Source organism: Chiloscyllium plagiosum, chromosome 12 (genome assembly GCF_004010195.1).
Source record: "Chiloscyllium plagiosum isolate BGI_BamShark_2017 chromosome 12, ASM401019v2, whole genome shotgun sequence".
NCBI classification, from domain to species: Eukaryota; Metazoa; Chordata; class Chondrichthyes; order Orectolobiformes; family Hemiscylliidae; genus Chiloscyllium; species Chiloscyllium plagiosum.
The window spans coordinates 55,145,935-55,171,328 of NC_057721.1; the positions used below are offsets into that span (position 1 = coordinate 55,145,935).

The 25,394-nt window shown below is 39.7% G+C and overlaps 1 protein-coding gene across 3 annotated transcripts in view; it reads left to right on the forward strand.

The window, feature by feature from the left end:
• Nucleotides 1-96: 96 nt before the first annotated feature.
• Nucleotides 97-25,394, forward strand: part of LOC122555275 (NXPE family member 3-like) — a 43,931-nt gene continuing 18,633 nt past the window's right edge. The window contains exons 1-4 of one of the 3 annotated variants that reach the window (XM_043701106.1): nt 97-176; nt 1,310-1,400; nt 10,964-11,101; nt 20,582-20,759. In XM_043701106.1, the coding sequence (XP_043557041.1) occupies nt 20,643-20,759 (117 nt within the window). In that variant the 5' untranslated portion in view covers nt 97-176; nt 1,310-1,400; nt 10,964-11,101; nt 20,582-20,642. Of the gene's footprint in view, nt 177-1,309; nt 1,401-6,589; nt 6,775-10,963; nt 11,102-20,581; nt 20,760-25,394 lie in introns of those variants that run through there. The other 2 variants (XM_043701105.1, XM_043701107.1) reach the window with 2 other exon arrangements.

The following is a 25,394-nucleotide window of genomic DNA, read 5'->3' on the forward strand; positions in this document are numbered from 1 at the left end:
ATGCTGATCTTTTGCTACAAATTCTGTCTTCTGATCCTACTCCACAGCCACCTGTTGAAGGAGCAGCGTTCCAAAATAAACCTGTCTGACTATAACCTGGTGTTGTATGATTTTTAACAGATTGTCAGAACATACTCGAAGAGATAGCAACCTTATCTTGAAGTCATGAAATAAAGGTAAAATAAATGAAAAAAAACAATTCAGAGAGACATGGTTATGGACTCAAAAATAGGTGGTCTTAGCATTATCTATATTGCCCTCAAATACTTATTTCAAGGTCAAAAGGGACGTCCACGTAATGAACTGTCTGGTTCAACCTCAGGCAGTTGTCTGGAATGAAATGGACATGTTTGTGGAAACCAAAAACTTTGGCTTTGATCTTTGAATATTGAATTGGAGATAGGTTGTTCTCATCCATGTTATACACTTGGTATACAACGTGACAAATTAGTGGAACGTTCTCGGAAGGTGGTTTTGGAGTAAAGCTGGGCAGCATCGTTGATAAAGGTCAATTCTAGGAAGCAAAATGGTTTGAATTAGTTGGGAAGGCATATCAGCAAACTGCTGAGAGACGGAAATCTAAAAATGTGAACTGGATTGAATATAAAATAAATATGTCTGTTGGGTGAAAAGGACTGCAACAAAGAGGCTTGGGAGTCTTTCAGTTCTCAGATAACCATATTACATGATGGTGTTTTTAATGGTTGAATTTGCAATATGGGACTCAGAGCAAGTACTCATTTGGTCTGATCAAAGCTCATTTATTTCTTACCATGAATGCCAAAAATCCATCTTTGGTTATTTCAGCCTGAGACATCATTGACCAGCCTACAGAGAATTTACTTTTCCTCAATATTTTGACTGCATTGAATGGGGTTTGGAAGCCCCTGGTGGGCTGGATCCTGCTGAGAAATCAAGAACATTCTGATTGCATGGACTGTGTGTTTGGGTGTAGGTGAAATGGGAATGAGACCGTCTGGGTGGAGCATGAAGAAGCATGGGAAATGTAAGCAGCCAAGAACAGGACATGTGAGTAAGAGGGTGAGTGAGCATTAGAACCACGTGGACAGCAGGGCCAATATCTGTGGGAACTTGAGCTGGACAGCAGGGCCAATATCTGTGGGAACTTGAGCTGGGCCTTATAAGTAGCTGGTCTCTGAATAGGGATTGTCAAACACACCCTTATCTTGTGCTTTGTTCACTGAGAAGAAAATATGATAAGAATCAGGTGAAAGTGTGGGTGCAGATTTCTGAACTTGGGAATTAGCCTGACCTTTTTAAATCTACTTTTCCTTTCTTTTGATTTCAGGTGCATTATTGCATTGTACTGTGAGCACATGCAACTGAGTACCCAGACCAGAAGAATCCAAACAGAGGAAGCCAGCATGGATTTGTAATGGGTGAGTCATGTATCATGAACTCAGTTGAATATTTGGAGGAAGTGACGAACTGATGTTAATTACAAAACGCAGCAGTTTCCATTTATATAACACCTTAAACATAATAGACTATATCAATAATCTTCACAGGCGTAGTATAAGTCATAATTTGGCGCTTTTCCCATAAGGAATGGCTTCTTGGTAAAAGAAGCAGTTTTTTTAGGGAGTGTCTTAAAGGGGGAAAGTAAAGACAGGAGGCCAGGAGATTCACAGAGGGAATTCTAGAGCTTAGAGTCTTGGCAGCTGATGGCACAGCTGCCGGTGATGGAGCAGTGCAAATCCAGGATATCCAAAGGGCCAGTATAAGAGAAGTATGAATATGAGTCACAGGACTGAAAGGGGTTTAGAAGTAGGAAGGGGCACAGTAATGGAGGGATTTGAAAATATGGAAATCTGAAGCTGAAGTGTTGTTTAATTGGGAAGCAATGTACGTCAGTGAGCAGGCATGATGCCTGAACAGAACCTGGTGTCTTTTAGGGCAAGGGCAACAGTTGTGGATAATGTTCAGTTCACAGAAGGGAGAATGCAAGAAACTGGCTAGGAGAGTGTTGGAATAGCCAAGACTTGAAGTACCAAAGGCATGGATGAGATTTTCAGCAAAAGATGGGTTGAAACACTGGGTGAGGTGACAGCGATGCAAGTAGACATCAGGAAAAATGCACTTACCCTATAGAGGAGGTACAATGAAAATTCAGCAAATTTGTCATAGAATTGTCCTGCAAGAATAATTTAATCTTTTACAAGATGTAGGTGTTGCTAACTGGGCGTGCATTTATTGCTCCGACCTGCCTACACTGAGAGGAGTATTGCTAGAATATGCTGCAGTCCATGTACAGAGTATTCTAGACCTGTGTTTCCTGGAATTTAGAAAGAACGAGGTGATCAGTCGTAAGTTCCTTCAGGAGCTTGACAGTGTAGATGCTGAGAAAATATGGTTTCTGGCTGGGGATTCCAAAATATGGAGGCACAGTTTCCAAAATATGGAGGCTGCTTATTTAGCACAGGAGTCAGGAAAAAAATGTCTTTGCTAAAAGGGTTTTCAATCTTTGCATTTCTGTACTCCTGATGGCTATGAGTGCTCCGTTATTGGGTGGGTTCAAAGTTAGAAATCACACAACACCAGGTTATAGTACAACAGGTTTATTTGGAAGCACTAGCTTTTGGAGTGCTGCTCCTTCATAAGATAGCTGTGGAACAGGATCATAATACACAGAATTTATAGCAAAAGATCACAGTGACATGCATGCAACTGAAAGGATATATTGAATAAACCTAGATTGCTGTTTAGGTCTTTCATCTTTTAGAATGTATTGCAGGTTTTGGTTCATTAATATGTAAATCTCGTACTTCTTTCAAATCCCATTCTTGAGGTAACGTAAGGTTTTATTAAAAAAAGTGACATCTTAGCTTAGACAATGCATTAAAGGTGTGAGGTTTGAGTCTGTCTGTATCCCAATCTTGAGTGAGATCTGTGTCCAAGGTAGGAATTTATACAATGGTACATGGATTGCCTGCCTGCAGATTGCGTGCATTTTGAAGAAAGTAGAATGTATCCGCAATTACAATTCTGCAAATGCAAATTCACCCCATAGACTTGTAGGTGTGTGTGTGTTTATGCGCGCACTTGTTGGGGTGTATATGTGCGCCAGAGAGAGCGTGTGCATGAGAGAGGGTCTGCGTGAGTATGTAAGAGTGTGTGTGTGAGTGTATAGAATGGTGGGGTCACCTGTAGTGTGACATGAACCCAAGGTCCTGGTTGAGGCCATCCTCTTGGGTACCGAACTTGGCTACCAGCCTCTGCTTGGCCACTCTGTTGTTGTGTATCCAAAATCTGCCTTGGAGGGTGGTCGGCCGATGATCTGAGGCTGAATGTCCTTGATCGCTGAAATGTTCCCTGACTTCGAGGGAACATCCCTGTCTGTTGCGCCTGCTTGGTCTTGTCAGTGTACTATGCCTCAGGGCATCCTTGTCTGCAGTGTTTGAGAGACAACATTGGCAGAGTAATACGAGTACCTGCCGCATACATGGTGGGTGGTGTTCCCACGTGTAACCGTAGTATCCATGTTGACACTATGACATGTCTTGCAGTGGTTGCTATGACCGGGTTCTGCAATGTTGTGGTCGATGTTGCCCTCAAGGCTGAGCGGTTTGCTGCGAACAATGGTGTCTTTAAGGTTTGGGGGTTGTTTTAATGTGAGAAGTGGAAGTGTGGGGAAGGTCTTGGCGAGGTGCTAGTCCTCATCCATAATATGCTGAAAAATGTGTTGCTGGAAAAGCGCAGCAGGTCAGGCAGCTTCCAAGGAGCAGGAGAATCGACGTTTCGGGCATAAGCCCTTCTTCAGGAACCTGCTCCTTTGATGCTGCCTGACCTGCTGCACTTTTCCAGCACCACATTTTTCAGCTCTGATCTCTAGTACCTGCAGTCCTCACTTTCTCCTCTTCCATAATATGTTGCACAATCTAGTACTTCCAAATAAAGCTGTTGGTCTATAACCAAGTGTTGTGCAATTTTTAACTTTGTCCACCCCAGTCCAACATTGGCACCTCCACATTATAAGTATCCTCAAGACAGAGGTAACCAGTTCCTTGGGGAGTGGGCAAGTTAAAGGCATGTGGAGATTTTGCAAGCGGGTGGACTTGAGGTGGTCATGACCTTGTTAATTGGTGGAGAAGACCGAAGGAACTTGATGATTTACTCCTGCTCCTTTTTCATACAAACAGAAAAGATATGAAGACCTACTTTAACTAACAGCAAGTATATGCAGTGTGTCTTAAGAGGTTGGAATCAACAACTTGCACTTACATAATGTGAGACAGCCCTCTGCATTTGCAAGGATGGTTGTTGAGCAAAATCTGACACAAAAATATACCATGGCAGGTGACCAAAGAAGTCATTTTAAAGATTATCTTAAGGATAGAGGCAGAGAGAAATGGGGACAGAACTCCAGAGCCTCTGGTCTAGATGGCTGACAGAACATCCACCAGTGTAATGGAAGTTGAGGATGTGCAAGAGGCTGTGCTGTCTGGTGGAGACAGATACATTCACAGCATTTCAAAAGCATCTGGATGAGTATTTAAAATGCCAGGGCATAATAAGCAGTGGTCCAAGTGCAGATAAATGAGATTAGTTTAATTTTGTGTTTGTTGGTTGTGTCCTAGATGGTGGTAGAGTAGGATGCTCCAGCCAGAGGTCCTCTGCTCGCCAGTCCCTCTCCCTTTCTCCTTTTTAAAAATCCCTTCTTGTAGCTTTTCTTTTTCCCCCCATCCTACCTCGAGTGGAGTTGAGTGAAGTGAGTGCGGGGCGGAGAAAACGGATGATTCCTGGAGCGGCGGCAGAGCAAATCCTGGATAGAGGCTGGCACTTAGAGGCAGCGTGGTCTTGTATTTTGGGGCATGCAGGTCTGCTCTGGAACTTAAGTACTCATGGTCACTTATTATCATTCTGGACTTCTTCACTGTTTTGTGCTCATCCACATTCTTTTTTTACACTGTAAAAACATGATATGTTTTTAACTCTAAGATGTGTACCCAGGTACTTATACCTAGGATGGTGCCATAAAGGTGGCCATTGCAAAATCTTTTCTTGTACTCCTGTACCTGAGTACATGTGACAGTAAGGACATTCCGTTCTGTTCTATTCTAATTTATTCTGATAGAAATATGGTTGGCCTGTTTCCATGCTGTATGACTGAGGTCTCCATGATGCTGTGGGTATATGCTTTGGCTCAGATGTAACACTAAGGTTGCAAACAGCTTGGTTCAGCCTCAGACTGTTGCCAGATAAAGGGATGGAATTGATGTCTTGCAAACAGATTGTGTCTAGTTGATAAGGACACCTCTGTGAATTTCAGTGCTAAATCTCTGTGAGGTATCTGGGTAGCAAAATGATTAATTGGACAGCAACTTTTGCATTTCTGAAATTGTGTGCAAGTGTGACTTCTGGTTGTTTGATTTATTCCATTATCACGGTGAGCATTGCAAGCGTGACTGTTGTTCTCAACACAAATTCTGGGGTCGAGTCTAGAGGGAAGCATTCTGTAAGGATCCATTTCGTAGACTGCAAATAAAAAACGAGAATTTATGGGATAGGTATAGAATTGGTTAGGGATTTGTTTCAGAGGTAGGAGGTTATAGATGCGTATTAAATTTGTGATAATGCTGCTTCTCCAGAATCTATACAGGAAGCTTAATTTTGCATTATTTTTATAAACAATCCAAATGAAAGGACTAAGAGGCCATATACTGACAGCTCCAAGTTTGCAGCATAAATAATATGAGAGCTGATAATTTCAAAGGGGCATTGACATATTAAGTGAGTAGAGAAAACTGTGACACGTGAATTCAAAATGGGTTTTGAGGTAACCTACTTTATACTGGAAGAAAGTTGAATACAATTCTAAATGCTGAGAAGTCAGATTCTATGGGAGAACAGTGATAATTGTGGGTCCTTGTGCAATCATTAACAAGCTCTTGGAAAGTAATGGGGGAGAAAAAAACCCAAAAGGTCATTAGAATACTAGCATTAACAAAAGGGAACTGGAATACAGAGTGGAAATTTCATTATATTTAGTGTGACCTAATTTTTAAATTCTGGGCACTGCAACTCAGCAAGGATATCTTAGGCTTTGTCAGGTTGCAGCTCAGAATGATAAGATATAGAGATAAATTGTGAAGACAATTTGAGAGGACTAGCTTCTGTTCTTTGTGTACGGAAGATTAAACAGTAATTAATTGTGTTCAAAATGATCAGAGTCAATCCTGTAGACAAAAACTATTTTCTGTGGTGATCAGTATGGAACAAGAGTATGGACCTCTAGATTTGGAGCTAGAACATTGTGTTGATATCAGAAAGCATTTCTTCTCTCAAAAGGCGATGGAAATGTAAAACTCCTTTTCTAAACGGTATTGAGGGTTACGGAACCAAGATGGGTGGTTAGAATGAAGATACACTTTAGTTATGGCCAGTGTTGAGAATATTTGTAGCTCAGATTGAGGTTCTGGATATAGGCTTGCTCGCTGAGCTGAAAGGTTCATTTTCAGATGTTTCGTCACCATACTAGGAACGTCCTAGGACAAGTCAAATAGAGAGACGCACGAGAATTCCCAGAAGCATGGCATTTAACAAACAGTGACTTGGATCCCATTTACCACCCCCTGAGAAAAAGAACAGGAAATGACATCACCATAGGAAATGACATCACCAACCCAAGGAAATCTAAACACATGACTAGAAAGAGGGCCATACCACCAGGGCTTCATCTGAAGGCTCACTGATGATGATGATGATGATACCTAGTGTGATGACGAAACATCTGAAAACGAACCTTACAGCCCAGTAAGTAAACGTACATCCACATTAGTCATGGTCTAGTTTAATGATGCTTAGTACTGTTTCTGTATTCTTGCATTTACTAACTATTTGTAAGCTTGGCTGTCCTCTTGTAGCAATGTTTGTAACAACTTTCTGCCAACCTTCACAAGCTTTATCTTCCGCCTCTCAGAGCAGTGATTGATATTCTGTTTCTCTCTGTTTTAAGAAAGGATTAGTCTGTCTTTGTCCTTGTTCTTGTCAAAGATTTTAATTAATTGGTTCTGATAATGTTAATTACTATTTTCTCTTCTTTTCAATTCCTTTCAGTTCTTTGCTGTCGATCCAAGGTTATTTGCACATCAATGCTCTCTTTCCTTTGTTGGTTGAATGTGTTCTTTCACTTTTCTTTGAAAGTTACTTGTTCAACAAGGTATTGTAGAGTAAAATGAATGGAAGATGAGAGGGCTTGTTTTGTTTTCTTTGCTGCACTTGTCCCACCAGCCCCTTGGCCACTTGATCAGGAGCCAACCAAAATGTTATTATCAAACAGTTTTTCTTTCATTCAGAAGCCACATGCTCTATGTTGAGATATGAAGAAATTACAGAAGATGTAGAAAAGAGTTCTCACAAGTTGGCTGGAGAAATAGAATTAGGAGAAAGTCAGTGAATAAGCAGTGGCAGACATTGAAGTAAAACTTTATTTCAGTTAAAAGGAGGACTTGCTGAGCATTATGTTTGTGTGATGTTCCTACTCTTGGAGTCAGGGGGACAGAAAGCAGGAAAGTATAGGCCACTAAGCCTAATGTCTATTATTGGGAAAATGCTAGAGTTCCTTTATTAAAGAAGGAATAACAAAACATTTAGAAAATCTTTAACATAATCATAGTCAACATGGTTATGTGAAAGATAAATCATGTTTGATAAATTTGACAGTTCTTTCAGAATAGAACATCTAAGTTGATAAAGTGGAACAGGTAGATGTAGTGAATGTGAATGTGAATTTGCAGAAGGCTTTTGATCAGCTGCTACATAATAGCTTATTGCATAAGGTAGGAACTGACAGTATTAGGGATAATGTTAGCATGGATTGAGGATTAGATAAAACAGAAGACAGAGTCAGGGTTACTAGGTCATTTTCAGGTTGGAAAGAGATAACTGGTGGAGTGCCACAAGAATCAATCCAAGCATCTCCATTATTTTCTGTTTACGTTAATGACTTGGAGGCAGAATCAGTGTGTAATACATCTACATTTGTTGATAATGCAAAATAGGTGGGTGGGCTTGTTGTGATGAGGCGATAAGAAATCTACAAGGGGGTTTAGACAGGTCAAGTGAGTGGGCAAAGGCTTGGCATGTAGAACTTAATGTGGAAAAGTGTGTGGTCATACATTTTGGTGGGAGGAATGAAAAGGCAAGCTGACATTTAAATGGAGAGAGGAAATGTGCAGTGCCAAGGGGTGTGGCTGTTCTTGTACAAGTAACTCAAAAAGTTAACTTGCAGTGCAGCGAGTGGTTAAAAAGACAAGTGGAAATTTGCCTGTTATTGCTGGGAGTGGGGAGGAGTTTGGAAATAGTCAAGTCTTCATACAACTGCGCAGGGTTTTGCTGAGGCAACCCTGGATTACTGTGTAAAGTTATGGTTTCCATATTTAAGAAAGGATGTACAGGCATTGGAGACAGTACAAAAGAAATTCACAGGGCTGATTCCAGAGATAAAGGGTTTGATTATCATGAATGGCTCAACGGGATTGGGCTTTTACTCACGAGAATTTCAAAGAATGAAGGGGGATCCTATTGAAACATACAAGATTCTGAGAGGTTTGACAGGGTAGAAGTTGAGAAGATGTTTCTGGTAGTTGGGAGGAACCTCAAACTAGGGAACAGTGAGTAATGTGGCTGTGGTTTTATATTGTCCCAGTTTCGTTTTGAGAGATTGAACAAGCAGTCTATGATAAGGTAAATAGCTTGTGAGACCTTAGGTTTTTTTTGGAAAGATTGGCACAATAAAAGCAGGATGGGTGTGGCCAGCTCTCTCAGGAGTTTAGTGTTTTTATTAGCTTTAATCAGTTACTGTTGGAGACTCAGCAGGGTTGGAGGCTGCTACTCTCTCTCTTCGCTTAATAGTTTCTCTTGCTCTTTCTCTCCCTGCTGTTGGATCGCATGTGAGACAATTTGTTTCTGACTTTGTCTTTTTGCCAAGCGAGTATGTTTATGGAGTGTTACTATATTGGAACAGTTAATTAGTAAGGTTACAATGATCGTGGGAGATCATATTACTTCAGTCTTATGATCACTGTCTCCCAAGAGTTCCTTCATCTTAAGCTTCCTTATCCAATCTGCCTCATTGCACAACACTAGCTCCCGAATTGATTCTTCCTTAGTGGGCTCCACCACAAGATGCCCAAAGAGCCATCTCATAGATTCCACAAATTCCTTTTCTTGCGATCCACTACCAACCTGGTTTTCCCAGTCTACCTGCATATTGAAATCCCCCCATGATCTCTGGAACTTTACCTTTCTTACACACCTTTTTCTATCTCCTGTATTTTTTTTTTACATCCCACATCCTGATTACTATTTGGAGGCCTGTACATAACTCCCATTATGGCCTTTTTTAACCTTTTCAGTTCCTCAATTCTACCAACACAGATTCTACATTATCTGACCCTGTCATTTCTTGCTATCAATTATATTTCATTTCTTACGAATAAGACAACCCCAACCCCTCTGCCCACCTTGCCTGCCTTTTCGATTGGATGTATATCCTTCGATTTTTAACTTCCTGTCCTGATCCCCTTGCAGCCCCATGAGACCATAGGAGCAGAAATTAGGCCATTCAGCCCATCGAGTCTGCTACATCTCAGTGATACCCACCACATAATTCTGCCAATTTCAATCTGCGCCACACGCTCATTTACCTTATTTTATATACTGCGTGCATTCAGATACAATACCTTCAGTCCTGTATTTACCATCCCCCTTCTTATTGTCATCTCTTTATTCAATGTGCTTGAAGTTATATTGCTAACCTGTTCAAAACGTTATGTCCTATCGTGTATTATGGAGACTTTAATAACTTCTCCTGCGTTCTCCTTTCTTGTCATTTTTTTCATACGTTTCCATGCAATTGAATCCACCCCCACAGACTTTAACCTGCTGCTTTGACCATTATGCTTCTTGGAGTTTTACCCTTCTTCCCATCCCACCTCCCGCGCCCCCCCCCCCCCCCCCCTCAACTTTCTTGTTGACCACACTATTTATCCTTTTCACTAGAACGCTGGTCTCAGCTCGGTTCAGATGGAGACTGTCCCAGAGTACAGATCCTTGCTGTTCCAATACTGATGCCAGTGCCCCATGAAATGGAAGCCCTCTTTCTTGGACCACTCCTTTAGTCACATGTTTACATCCCTTATTCACGCGTCCCTATACCAATTTGCATGTGGCTCGGGTAGTAATCCGGAGTTTATAACTGTGAGAAACGAAGCTCACTCACTTCAATAATTTCAGTCCGAGACAAGATCTGAATCAGTAGTGTCATTTATTTCGCTATTGCAAGAGGGGTGTGGTGTCTACTCTGTACAAAGGCAGTCACTAGTACACAATTTATGTAATTTGTTTCCCTTCTCTCCTCCCATTGCTCCTCCCCTGTTTACATCTCCCACTTCTCTAAGACCGGCACCCATTACTCTTGTTCATCTCTTGTCTTATCTGGCCTTGTCTGTGACATAATGCTTATTTCTGGCCTCACCACGCCATTTGACCACCTCCCTCTGTGGGCCATTGTTAGGTATATCTTCCTTCACTACCATCCATTGCATAAGTAATTATGATTGCAGAAGTAACACTAATTTACCTATATCCCACAATAACTCTTGAGGATCTATTCTTCAATTTAGTTCTTACTGCCTGATAGTCTCCAAGAAGATCCCCTTTCCTCGCTTTGTCTATATTGTTTAGTCCTGACATGGACCACAACAACTGAATCCTTCTCTTGCTCTCTCTCTGATATGCTTTCAAGTCAGTCATGGACCTCCCTCACCCTGGAACCAGCAGGCAACATATATTGTGTGGGATGCTTGATCCTGCTTAGAAAGGTTGTGATCTGTACCCCTGATTTCAGGATCCCCTACAACTTGTCTTTTTCCTTCCCAATCCCCCTTGAATTGTCTCCTGCAATAAGATACAGTGCTCAGCTGGCTTATCCTCTCCGCAGCTCTGTTCCTCATCCACACAGAACAAGTACCTTGGACCTGTTGGGCAAGATCAAGAGCTGGGACTCCTATTTCTGAATACAGAATTCATCTCACTTGCAGTCTCGCCTTCCTGTCCCTGACCACTGATCGAATTTAAGGTACTTATGTTATGGACTAGGCCAGACTACTCAAAACATTCTTAAGCAAGCAGCCGAGACCATAACTTTGCAATTTCGGGGCGGCATGGTGGCACAGTGGTTAGCGCTGCAGCCTCACAACGCCAGAGACCCGAGTTCAATTCCCACCTCGGGCAACTGTCTGTGTGGAGTTTGCACATTCTCCTTGTGTCTGTGTGGGTTTCCTCCGCGTGCTCTGGTTTCCTTCCACAGTCCAAAAATGTGCAGGTTAAGTGAATTGGCCATTCTAAATTGCCCGTAGTGTTAGGTGAAGGGGTAAATGTAGGGGAATGGACCTGGGTGGGTTGCTCTTTGGAGGATCGGCGTGGATTTGTTGGGCCGAAAGGCCTGTTTCCACACTGTAAAGTAATCTAAACATATTTCAATTTGTTTCAGTAAGTGTACAGTGAAGATTGCCCGGAGTGAGGTAGCTAAGTTGACTACCAGACAAAAATTTATTCACAAGGTTACACAATGAAACACGAAGAACAGAATAAAGAACACCTACGGAACTCAGTCTATCCAAATTAGACTTAATTATGATGTTCTGAATATACACAACAGTCCAAATAAGCAAACCCCTTTAAAATACAGTACAAAAAAGGGTCAGATGCTTACAGGTTGAAGTTAGAAGGTAAAGAAGAGTTTCCACACAGCTCACTGTTGAACTCCCAACTAGTTCTGGATGGAACTAAACTGCTCAGCTAGAGAGCTGATCACTCTCCTTTCTTTATATAGGTCATTTCTAAAATATGACCACTCTAGCCTGAAGTCTCATCTGTTTACATTGAAACAAAAAAGTCTCTCAATACTCTTTAATCTCTGTACCAAACCAGTCTGATTGGAGGCCAGCCTGTTTTATTACCCCTTTTGAAAAATATCAAGGACAGAGTATCCTTGAGCCAAGGAACTGCTTTTAGAGAAAAAAGGACTAGCTTTGTGACACTTAATCTACCAAGTGTTAACCGCAATCTGAAACAAAGTGTGCAGGTAAATCTTTCCCCCTCCCAGATGTCCCAGGCTCAGACTCCAGCTCATCAATTCTAAGCCGAAGTTCCTCCAGCAACCAACTTGTATGCCAGGAGGAGTGGGTAAACAAATTAAAATTTTAAGGGATAGGGGAGCATCTCAGTGTTTGGTGAGAGATGTGATATGTAATTCAGGAGTATTGCCAGAAAAAGTGTTAATGTATGGAATTCACGGTGAGACAAGATGTTTTCCATTATATAAAGTTAGTCTGATAGAATGGTTGGTGGTTGGTGTACTAGAGAAACTGTTAGTTTCAGGAATACAATTTGTCCTTGGTAATGCTGTAGCTGGATCATAGATGGGAGTGATACCTACTGCACTTGAAAAGCCAGTGGAGAATCAGGCAACTGAGGTAGTACAGGAAATATATCCTGGGATTTCTCTTAACTGCGTGGTAATATGGTAACAAAATCAAAAATAAAGATAAGGATGTTGAAGTACAATTATCAGAGACTATGTTTGATCAAATTGTTGAGAAAAAAACAAGACTTGGTAGATTAAGTGTCATAAAGCTAGGCAGGGGACAAAGTGGATAATTTTATTGCAGAGAAATTAACAGAATTGCAACAGAAAGATGAAAAAGTAAAGCAGTTGTATCAAAAAATCATACAAAGAAGGATCAGAGCGTATCCTAGAATGTTACTTTCTTAAAGATGTCATCTTAATAAGGAAATTGAGACCACCACATATTCAGGTGAATGAGAAATGGGCAGAAGTTCATCAAGTTGTATTATCGGTGGGCTGTAGAAAGGAAGTATTGCAGGTAGCACATGAATTACCAGTAGAACTCATTTGGGTGCAAGGAAAACTTGAGCCAAAATACAAAAACCTTTTTATTGGCCTGGACTGTGTAAGGATGTGGTTGGATTTTGCTGGACATATCACATGTGTCAGGTAATTGTAAAAACTCAAGCAGCAATAAAACCAACACCCTTAATACCCCATTCCCTCATTTGGGGAATGTTTTACAAGGGTCTTAATTGATTGCATAGGACCCCTACCCTTTTTTTTTAAAAAAAGGTATTCAGTTTTTGGTGACCATAATGGATGTGCCAGTTATATTTTCAGAGGCCATTTCCATAATGCAGTATCATCCCTAAAAGGATTGTAGAGGATTTAAGCTAATGTTTTTATTAGTTACAGACTACCCACAGATTGAATCAGATCAAGTGTCAAACTTTACATTGAAATTATTCAGGGAAGTTATGGATAATTTAGGAATAAAACATTTCAAATCCACTGCGTACCATCCAGAATCACCGGGCGCATTAGAACAGTGGCATCAAATGTTAAAGACCATGTTGAGGGCTCATAGTCAAGACTATCCAGGGGACTTGCATAAAGGAATTCCATTTGTATTTTTTGCAATTAGGGATGGACCAAATTAATTTAGCAAAGTTAGTTCCTTCCATTTGAATTAGTTTGGGCATGAAGTGAGAGGACCACTGACATTAAGGAGAAATTGGTGAGTCAGAGTTCAAAGACCACATATTTGGACTAATGTGTCAAATTTTAGACACAGATTAAATAAATTGTGTGGGTTGGCTAAACACAATTTAAAAATAGCACAGCATGTAATGAAACAGGAAGCAGACAAGAAGTCAAAAATTTTTAATTTACCTGGTAGAGGTAAAGTGTTTATGTTACATCCAGTGTTGAATGAACCTTTTAAAAGCAAGGTTAATGGGTCTTATTAAATTGAAAGGAAATTGAGTGACTGAGGTGAATCATTTGATAAGAATGTCAGATAGAAAGAAGTGTCATGTAAATATTCTCAATGTTTTTTGATAGAGAAGGAAAACAAAAGGAGAATGTGGTGCTGATTACAACACCAAACCAGTGAAGAACCAATTCAGATGATTCTGAATTGGACATTGTACGATTTAAGTTGAGGAATGAGGAATTTATTAAAACTTGGGATAAATTATTGAGTTACCTTCCAGAGGAAAATTGAAATAGTTTGAAAGATTTCTTGCAATCACGAGGGGATATATGTGATATTATGCTGGGCAGTACAGGTCATTCTGTTATAACTCATTTCGTCAATGTGGATTTGCTGTAACGCGTTTGACAAATTGGGGATGCTGTTTCTACAGTGCAAACTTTTAAAACGTGTTATAATGCAATTACAGCAATAACAACTTAAATGCTGTTTCTAAATGCATGATTTTTCTAGAATGGGGGCTTGCACAAGAATGCAACCATCGTGTTATAGAAGAATGAACTGTACTAATCTAATTGATGTAGAGATAAGAAATGGTATTCCAATGAAATGGCATCCTTAGACCTAGTGCTTTGTAGTTGACACTGGTTCAAAAGGAGATTGACCGCATACTCCAAGACAGCATAGTGGAAGTGAGTTGCAGTAACTGGAACTGACCTATTGTAATGGTGCCAAAACCCAATAGTACCCAATGATTATGTGTGGGCTATTTGTAAAGTCAATGCAGTTACAAAGTCTGTTTCATATCCTATTCCATGTTTGGAAATCTGTATTGAGAAGCTGTGACAAGCAGCTAATGTTTCTAAGTTACACTTCCTCAGAGGATACTGGCAAGGACCTTTATCATGATACTGAATGGGCTATATGAATTCATGCCATTGGTATAATAAATGCATAGCCACATTTCAAAGACTAACCAGTGAAGTCATTTCTGGATTACCCAATTGTATGGTATACTTGCCGAGCTGGTGATTTTTAATCTCATGGAGAAAATATTTGCATCATCTATCAGAATTGTGTGATTGACTTTGAGAGGCTGGCTTGGTGATAAACCTGGCTAAAAGTGAGTTTGTAAAAGCCCAAGTAACATTCCTGGGCCATGTCATTGGATATGGACAGATGGCCCCATGGGATGTGAAAACAAAGGTTATTGGGGAGTTTCCAATACCATCAACGAACCGGAAAGTATTGTAATTCCTGAGAGCTTTTTTAATCAGACGTTCACACCAAAATTTAGCAGTGTGGTTACATGAATGATGTATTGAAGAAATGCAGAAAACTTCAGTGGATGGAAAACTGTCAGAAGGCATTTGACAGCCTGAAAACTGTTAGGCACTGCCCCAGTGTTAGCCATACCTAATTATGCCAAGCCATTCTAGGTGACTACTGGTGAGAGTGATTGGGTGTTAGTGCTGTACTCTTACAAGAAGATGATGAGAAAATAAAGACCTATTGGGTATTTCCCCAAGAAATTGAGTGATCATCAATGGAAATTACCACGATCGAGAAGGAAAACGACAGCTTTGTGTTGATATTACAAAATTTCAACATTTATTGCCAGTAATGTGTCTGTCTGAGACAATTGTATGTACTGATCATTACCTCTTAAAGTTTTTGGAGAAGATTAAGGACATACATTGCAGACTGTTTAGGTGGAGCTTCTTATTGCAGCTATTCAGCTTGAAAATTATACATGTGGCAGGATGAGAAAACTTAATTGGTAGGAGAAAGTGAGGACTGCAGATGCTGGGGATCAGAGCTTAAAAATGTGTCGCTGGAAAAGCGCAGCAGGTCAGGCAGCATCAAAGGAGAAGGAGAATCGACGTTTCGGGCATAAGCCCTTCTTCAGGAATGAGGAGGGTGTGCCAAGCAGGCTAAGATAAAAGGTAGGGAGGAGGGACTTGGGGGAGGGGCGTTCGGAATGCGATAGGTGGAAGGAGGTTAAGGTGAGGGTGATAGGCCGGAGAGGGGGTGGGGGCGGAGAGGTCAGGAAGAAGATTGCAGGTCAAGAAGGCGGTGCTGAGTCTGAGGGTTGGGACTGAGAAAAGGTGGGGGAGGGGAAATGAGGAAGCTGGAGAAATCTGCATTCATCCCTTAATTGGTGACAGGTTGTTGCGACTGAAGACAGATGGAGGTATTTGGTGGTGGGAATAAACAGACTGAAATATGCTGCAGTTGTGATGTTTGCATGCTTAGAGTAAATGTAATGTACATTTATGGCAGTTTACTAATAGTTTAAGTTTTTAAAAATGAATATTGATGGTTTTTTAAACAAGAGATGAGTTGTGATGAGGCTGTAACTTCAAGAATAGTTCCAGAATAATGGGACACTCTTTCAGATCTAAGGTGGTAAGAAATTTATTCTCCCAAAGGGCAGTGAATGATTAGAATTCTATACCCCAAAGTGTTGTAGAGGCTGGATCGCTTAAAGTATTTCAGAGGAAATAAACAGTTAGTTTAAAAATATCAAGAAGTTGTGCGTTATGAGGAATTGGCATGAAAGCGGAGCAGAGGCCCAAGTAGATGAAGCATAATCTTACAGAATGGCAGGCTTCTGGAGCTGAATGGCCTATTCCTACTGGTATTTCTCTCATTTTTATGTCTGTTTTGCCCTCCCAGTCCACAAAGCACAACACTCTATACAACACAATGTTCTGGATGTAGATTTGCTCTCTGAGCTGGAAGGATCATTTTCAGATGTTTCAGTAACATCTTCAGTGAGCCTCTGGATGAAGCAATGCTGGTGTTTCCTGCTTTCTATTTATATGCTTGGGTTTCCTTGGGTCGGTGATGTCATTTCTGGTGGTGACGCGGTTTCCTATGGTGATGTCATTTCCTGTTCTTTTTCTCAGGGGTGGTAAATGGGATCCAAGTTGGTAGAATTCCATTTGGAATGCCATGCTTCTAGGAATTCTCGTCATGTCACTGTTGGCTTGTCCTAGGATGGATGTGTTGACCCAGTCGAAGTGGTGTCCTTCCTTATCTGTATGTAAGGATATTAGTGAGAGAGGGTCATGTCGTTTTGTGGCTAGTTGATGTTCATGTATCCTGGTAGCTAGTTTTCTGCCGTTTGTCCAATGTAGTGTTTGTTACAGTTCTTGCACGGTATTTTGTAAATGACATTAGCTTCGCTTAGGAAATGACATCACCATAGGAAATGATGTCACCACAGGAAATGACATAACCAACCCAAACATATAAATAGAAAGCAGGAAACGCTAGCATTGCTTCGTCCAGAGTCTCACTGAAGATGTTACCTGGTATGGTGGCTAAACGTCTGAAAATAAACCTTCCAGCTCAGCGAGCAAAACTGCATCTGGAACCTCAATCTGAGCTTCAAATCTTCTCAAAACTCGCTAGCACAATGTGCTCAATTTTATTTTTAAAACTGCAGCTATCTCTCCATACAGCTCTTTTAAAATTTTGATTCAAAGTTGTATCTTCCTTTTTCTAGTCCATAATTGAAAAACTGGGGAAATGAGAAGATGTGATACTTTTTAGAATAGGTTCTAATATTTTCCCAACTATGAACATTAAGCTAACAGGTGGGTAGTCTTCCGCTCACTCTCTTTTTCTCCCTTCTGAAATTGTGGAAGTAACGTTTGCTAATTTGTAACAGGAACCTTTCTGTAATCTTGAAAAAAGATGGTCATTAATGTATCCATGATTTCTACTACTATTTCCTTCAACAGCCATGTATGAAATTCATCTGGTCCAGGAGACTTATCAAACCTGAGTACAGCTAATTTTTTTCAAGTAATGCCTTTTTTTTTCCCCTAATGCTAATTTCTGTTAGCACTTCATTTCACAAGTCCTTTGGTCACTTACTATTTTTAGGACATTTCCTGAGTCATCTTTCGTCACAACAGATAACAAATAACAATTTGGTTTCTGTTCCTGTTCCCCATTAATGGGCCCATATTTATCCTTTCTAATGGCTTTTCCTTTCACATCTATAGAAACAGTTTTTGTTTTTGTTGTTTCCTTACCAAGTTTTTACTCTCCTCTGCTTGATCTTAAACTACTCTCAATTCTCAGGTTTATCATACTTTCTGGCATTCTTAGATGCTATTTCCTTTAATGTAGTTATTGACTACTTGCGTTAACTATGGTTGATTCACCTTTTTTCTTTGATTGTACTTTGGAGGAATACGTATTTGTTCTAGACCTTGTTGTATATTTTTAAAATTCTAGGCTATTGCCTATCTACTGTCAAATCTTGAGTATTTTCCCAATTCATTCTCGGCCCTCGTATCCTTAGGTTCCTTCGCTCGGAGTTAAGACTATAGTTTCACAATGAGCTACGTTACATTCAAACTTCATGTAAAGTTCTGTCATATTATAGACACTCTGTTTTTTGTGACTCCTTTCAGCAGGGCTATTAGTTGCCCATCCATATTATACAATTCCAAATACAAAATTGCCAGATCCTGAGTTGGCCCCTCAACATACTGTTCCAGAAACCCATTTTATAAATGCCTTACTAATGCTGGGAAGGATAAATTACTGATGATTTTAGTTAATCCAGAGTATATGCAAATCAAAATTGCCTATTTATTACACATGTTCACATGCCTCTTTAATTTCCCAACTAACAGCATGTCAGCATTAGTACTACATTTTGGTGTTCTCTGAACCACTCTCAACACTGTTCCCATTGATGTTTCTTATCTTCACCCTCATTCTTTGTATATATTGATCTTTGGAACAAAGTTCCTCCAGTATCAATGTATTGGTGTGATTCCTTATGAAGTATGCTATCCCACCTCTCTCTCACTTTTTTGTTTATCTCTCCTAAATGTGGACTATCGTTTGATAATAAGTTTGATCTTGACCACCCTATAATCACTTTTTTTTCCAATGGCAATTAAATCTTATCCATTTACCTCTGGTACATACAAATCCTCGGTCTTTTTGTGAATGCTACTTGCATTCTGATAGTGCCTTTTAACAGACCTTTTAATAATAATTTCCATTTTGATCCTTTTTGCCATTGCATCATTAATCTTCTAAATTGCTTGTTTCATTTTCCTTAAATCTAAGCTTCCTCTTAAACTGTCATCCCACTGTCAATCTAGTTCCTCCCCAAACTGCACTAGCATATTTTCCCTGCGAAAAGTTTAGTCCCAGTCCTGCCCTACAATTAGCCCCAATCTCCTTTAGTAGTTCCCTGAAATATGCTTTCTGAATTTCATTTCCTTCCCAGCTAAGTCATTTGTATTGAAATAGAACATGACCTTTGGCATTGTGCCTTCATCCAGAAGAAATACCCTTGGTGACATACTTGTCCCTAGCTCCAGAAAAGGAACAGACCATCCTGGAGTCATGTTTATAGCCACAGAAACATTTGTCTATTCCCCTAATTTGAGAATCTCCCCTCCCCCCATCGGAACTGCTCTTCTGTTATACTTCCTCCACTCCCATATGACCTGGATATAACTATACTCTGAGGAACTATCACCGTCTCGAGTATTTAATACAAAAAACCAATTTGTATGCAAGGTTATAGCCGAGGACCTCTGCACTACCTGTATTTTGTGTTTGGCCAGATCACTCGGCCTGCAATGTGGTGATTGCCATTTTTTTGGCTTGATTACTGTTATAGTTGAAATCATCCTCAGGAGAATCAACTTTGAGAACAATTGATTTTCATCCATGCAATTTGTAAATAAATTTAAAAGATGTAAATTAAATGAATCAATAGTAAATTTCTTAACTTGCAATATCTTCCCTTTGTAGGCAGTTCCTTAGGATGGGGGTAAATTGCTTTAACTCAGTTTTGAGGGATTTTGAAATAGTTAAATTCAATGTGTGATTGAAGGGTTGGGTAGTTGGATTGTTCAGCTGTTTGTGTTCAGTTTCAGGCTTTGACTTTGCCTGTGTATGGTTTTGATAAAGTTGTTAAATGCGTTTCGTGTCTTCTCAAAGAAACCTTTTCCATTTTGGTCATTCAGAAGCCAGGAAACCCCATGAATTTGAAGGGTTGATTGTTCTCTTCATGGTTAATTTGAAAGCGCCTTTCAAAGCATTTCCTCTGTAGCCCTTTACAGCTTCTGCTGCAACAGAGTTGTTTCTGGAGTCTACTGTCAACATGCCTCTCCAGCAGAGTTGGTTATGTGTGATTATCTCCTTGATGTTGAGCACGTTGACTTGGGAGGAAATGCCAGTGTTGGACTACTACCTTTGGAGGACTTGCAAAGGCTCTGACCACAATTTTTAATCTAAGAAAATTCTTTTTTTGATCTATAGCCAGCTTTCTGTGCACATGACCGTACTTCCTTAAATTAATTGATTTTGCTTTTGGTGGTTTGTATGTTATCTTTTCCAGTGCTCTATGTAAGTCCAGAGAAACAACATCAATACATCTATCTTTTATCTGTGTTTTCACTCTTTAATTAATTTTGTCATGTTGCTCCAGTGTGAACTGTTTAAAGAAATCCTCACTGACAGCTACTGTTTGTATTGTTCCAAATGCTCTGTGATATAGTTTAATTGACTAATAGCTGAAGTAAGACTCAATAGTTCATAATTATTTGGCTAATTGTTTTCCGAAGGTTGCTATATTTCTGATCCTCTGTTTCTCTAGCATGATCTTACTTCCCAGGGCATGTTGTGAAACTATGGTCAGAAGCTTCCTTCATGTTTGAGTGTACCATTCAAATTCGAATGATTTCTTGAGATTAAATTTATAAATTTATCTTCTGTTTCAGATTTACAAAGTAGTTGTGAAGATTGGCCTGATTATGCACTGTTGCAGAGTGATCTTCCAATATGGATGAACGCACCACGAAAGAAACTACACTTCCCTGCTACATCCATCGATCCCTTTTCATATTGCTGATACTGATGACAGTACTGATGCTGATTTTAAATTTGCATAGTATAAGGGTATGTAGAGCAATATAGCCAACATGCTTGGAGTAAAATGATCACATGTACTGTGGTTTAAAGTTGGATTGTTTATTTAAAAAAAGGATGGTTTGTTTCTCCTGCACCATACATTGAAATGGAGAGTATCAATTTGGTAAAGTTTTGGTGTTTTCTCTAAACAATAAAGACTGAGTTTTCTCCCAGTTTGAATGCTGCTGAGTTGTATGTGCTCAGTAAATGAATGACTATTGGGTTCCAGACCACCCCTGTCACCTGTTGGAAGGGACACAACAGCTACCTTGAAGATGTTTTGTCTGTTTCCTCTTCTCACTTTCCCCACCGAATGAAGTAAATATTATACCCCCTGCAGAATCACCATCAGGATTTCAGCAGAGTAGGAATAGTGAATTTGGATCTTACTAACCAGTGCAGTGGCATCAGTAAGAAGTTTAAGTTCATTGTCTCTGTTGCCGTGTGCAGTTTTGCTGTTAACATTTATGAAAGAACTAATATTTATTATGGATATGTTGCAACAAAGGTTCATTAAATTGTTCCCTAAAATAGTGCGTTTATCCTATGATGAGAGACTCTGTAAATTTGGCTTGTATTTGCTGAAGCTTCTAAGAATGAGTAGTGATCTCATTGAAACTTTGAAGATTCTAAAGGGGCTTAATATGGTGGATATTAAGAGATGGTTACTCCTGTTCAAGGAATCTTGAATTTGTAGATAGTCTTGGGATAAGAAAAGACCAGAGACCATGAATACTCAGTGAGTCATTCATCTTCTGACTTCCCAAAGCCTGTCCACCATCTGCAAGACATGTGTTAGGAGTGTGATGGAGTACGCCTCACGTACTGAGATGATTTAAGTCCCAGTAACGCTCAAGCTTGACACCATCCAAGGCAAAGTTTGATTGACACAGCATCCATTGCCTCAACCGCCAGTGTCCAGTGGTAGCAGTGTGTACTATCTACGAGATGTACTGCGGAAATTTGCCAAAACGCATTTCACAGCACCTTCCAAACTCACAAGTGTCTTGACCCATTTCCATTTATAAGGACAAGGGCAGCAGATGCATGGGAAGACCAACATCTGCAAGTTCCCCTCCAAGCAATTCACCATCCTGACTTGGAAATATGTCACTGAACCAAAATTCTGGAATTCCCTCCCTAAGGGTGTGTGGGTCTACGTACAGCACATAGACTGCAACTCACCACTACCTTCTGAATTAGGTCCTGCCAGCAATGTCCCCATCTCATGAGAGAATGTTTTTTTTAAAAAATGAAGATCTAAGGAGGCTTTATACAGACTTGAAGATTCTGAGTGGGCAAGGACATGGCAGATGGAATATGAACAAATGAGTAAGGAGTGGGAGTAGGCCATTGAGCTCCTCAGTCCTGTTCCTCCATTCCATAGGAGCATAGCTGATTTGATTGTAACCTCAAATCCACATTTCTGCCCAACCCTGATAACCTTTCACACCCATTGTTAAATAATCATTGATCTACTTTTGCCTTAAAAATATTCAAGGGCTCTACTTTCACCACTTTCTAGAAGAACCTTCCAATGTCTTTGATTTTCTGAGAGAAAACATATTGCCTCATCTCCATTTTAAATGGGCGTCCTCTAATTTTTAAACAGTCACCCCGATTCATAATTCTCCTATAAGAAGAAACATCTTCCATATACAACCGTCAAGACCCTCTCAGGATCTTGTGTGTTTCAATCAAGTCAGCTGTGATGTTTTTAAACTCCAGCAGATGCAAACCTAGCCTATTCACTGTTTCCTCATAAGGTAAACCTCACATTCCAATTGTTAGTCTGGTAAGCCATCTCTACATAATATAACTCTGACACAATGTGGCTTTGCTTGAATATAATGTGAGGAAGTGTGAAGTTATCCATTTTGGTACAAAATTGCAGAAAGGTAGAGTATTTTATAAGCTGAGAGGGGTTGGGAAGTATTGACGTCCAAAGGAATCTCTATTCTCTTGTTCATGTGTGTCATTAAATTGTAGCATGCTCATAATCTCCAGCATTTCAAGTAATGAGTGATACTGTCGTAAACTTTAGAGAATACAGGCCCAGTCTCCTTAATCACATCTCAAAAACAGTCCTGGTATCCCAGAAATCAGTCTTATGAACTTGTGTTGAACTCCCTCTGCCGACAAGGATGTCCTTCATTGGATAAGGAATAGTTTTCAGTACTCCAGATGTGGTCTTACTAAGGCTCTATACAAATGCAGTAAGATATCTTTGCTCTTGAACTCAAATCCTTTTGTGATATTATTTGCCTTTCTAATTGCTTTTTGCATCTGAATGTTAGCTGAAAGTGACTAGTATATAAGGAAAACAAATTCACCTTCGACAACAACTCTTACTCATTTCTCTTCATTTTAAGAATGCCTTTTTAGTTTGTTTTCTACTAATGTGGTCAAATTCATAGATTTCCATATTTCATCTACCTTGTTTTTCCCTCCATTCTCACAACTTGTCTATGTCCCCTTACACTTGCTATCTTCCAAGCTACAAGAACCATTCCATATTCAGTAAAAGTTTGGAAGATGATCACCAGTGCATTAAGTTGCGACCAGTCTCTGTCACACTGTGAGATACAAGTCATGATATATAGGGGATGTATTAACTTGCAGACCCAATTTTTCAAGGACTTCTTTATCTTGTTCTTTCTTTGTTCACATTGGTTCTGTGTGTTTAGTGTTTTGGGAGGAATTTGAACTTCCTCTGTGAAGGTTACTATGTATTTGTTTCGGTTTTTCGACCAATTTCCTTTCTCCTCATTCTGTTGTATCTATATACAATTGACCTTTAACTGCCATTGCTAATTTCTTCCACCTAAGGTAACTCTGGAAGCTTTTACTGTCTGTTTTTTATATGTCATGTTACTTTATTTCCCTATTCTGCTTCTCTTTTTTTCAGTTTTTTTTTTGGTTCTCTTTGTAGAGATTCTTAAAATTTTTCCAATCCTCAAGCTCACTCCTTTCATTTGGCAACTTTATAAGACCATAAAAAGAGAAGTATGAACCACGGTAGGTCATTCAGCCCCTTGACCCTGTTTCACCATTCAATAGGATCATTGTTTATTCAACATTCCTGACATCCACTTTCCTGTTATCCTCATAAGTCTCAATCTCCCCTAGTGATCAAGAATCTATCTATTTCAGCCTTAAATGTACACAAGACTCTGCCTCCACAGCCTTACTGTGACAAGGTATTCCAAAGACACTCATCCCACATTATTTTCCATTTGCCCACTTATTTATGCTCTCAATTTCTCTCTCTAACATGTTTTTATTCCTATAACTTGCTTTTCTACCAATTTTTGTTTTATTGACAATTGTACATTTACTTGTTTTTTATAGGTCATTAACGTACATGTTAAACAGTTGCGTCCCAGCATTTATCCCTGCATAACTCCGTGTCACAGATCACCAGTCTGAAAAAAAACCCCATATCCCCACTTGCTATTTCCTGTCCATTAGCTAATTTTCTATCCATGCTCATATGCTACCTCTAGCACTGAGCTGTTACCATATGACTTAATATTTGTGAGGTAACTTGTTGAATGCTTTCTTGAAGTCCACATACAACACATCATCTGGTTCCTTTCTGTCTACTCTGGTTGATATTTGCTCAAAAATCCAAGATTAGTCGGACACAATTTCCCTTTCATGAAGCCATGTTGACTTTTTCTTTAATCTATTATAATCCTTACCTTTTCTTGTTAGCCACGGTAGTTCTTGTTGGGTTTTTCTGCCTCAAAGAAATGCATTTTTGTTCTAAAGCATGTGTTAATTCTTTAAACGTCAGCCATTACCTGTCTACTCTCATACACTCGAAGATAGATTCACTATTTACCACATCCAGTTTTCACCTCATGTTTTCGTTATTTGTTTATTCAGCTTTAAGACCCTAGTTTCGTATTGAATTACACTTCTTTCAAATTTAACGTAAAGGCTGTTCTACAAGATTATTAATATCTCTTTCTCATTCCACAATACTGGATCTAAAATAGTCCAGTCTCTAATTGGCTTCTCAATGCAGCGTTTTAGAAAACATCTTGTATAAATTCCAGGAATTTAACTTTCACTGCAGTAGTACTGGTTAGGTTTAGCGAGTCTATGTGGCCCCCATGATTACCATATTACCTTTTTAATAGGCATCTCTTAATTTCCTGTGTTATACGTTGCCCTATGTTACCACTGGTGACACATAAACAACTTTTAGCAATGTTTGTTGCCTCTTGATGTTTCTTGGCTTTACCCAAACTGATTCTACGTCCTGATCTTCCAATCTAAAATCATTTTTCACTAATGTACTGAACCTCCCCTTTATTAATAGTACCCTCACACCTCTTTCCCTTTTGTTTATTGTTCCTAAATGTAGAATGCCCTTAACATTTTAATGGATTTCGACCCTATTTGATACTGGTCTTTGTTCCGTTGTCTTTCAATATTGCTTTCTAATTTTCCTATCATTATCAGTTTGCTTCTCTTTTTATCTGACTTCCCTGGCAGGTTCCTATCCTACTGCAGAGTTAATTTAGGCCTTCCCCCAACAGTAGTTGCCATGAAGGTATTAGTTCTCAAGGTGTAACTTATCCTCCTCTTACAGGTCCCACCTGCCTCAGAACC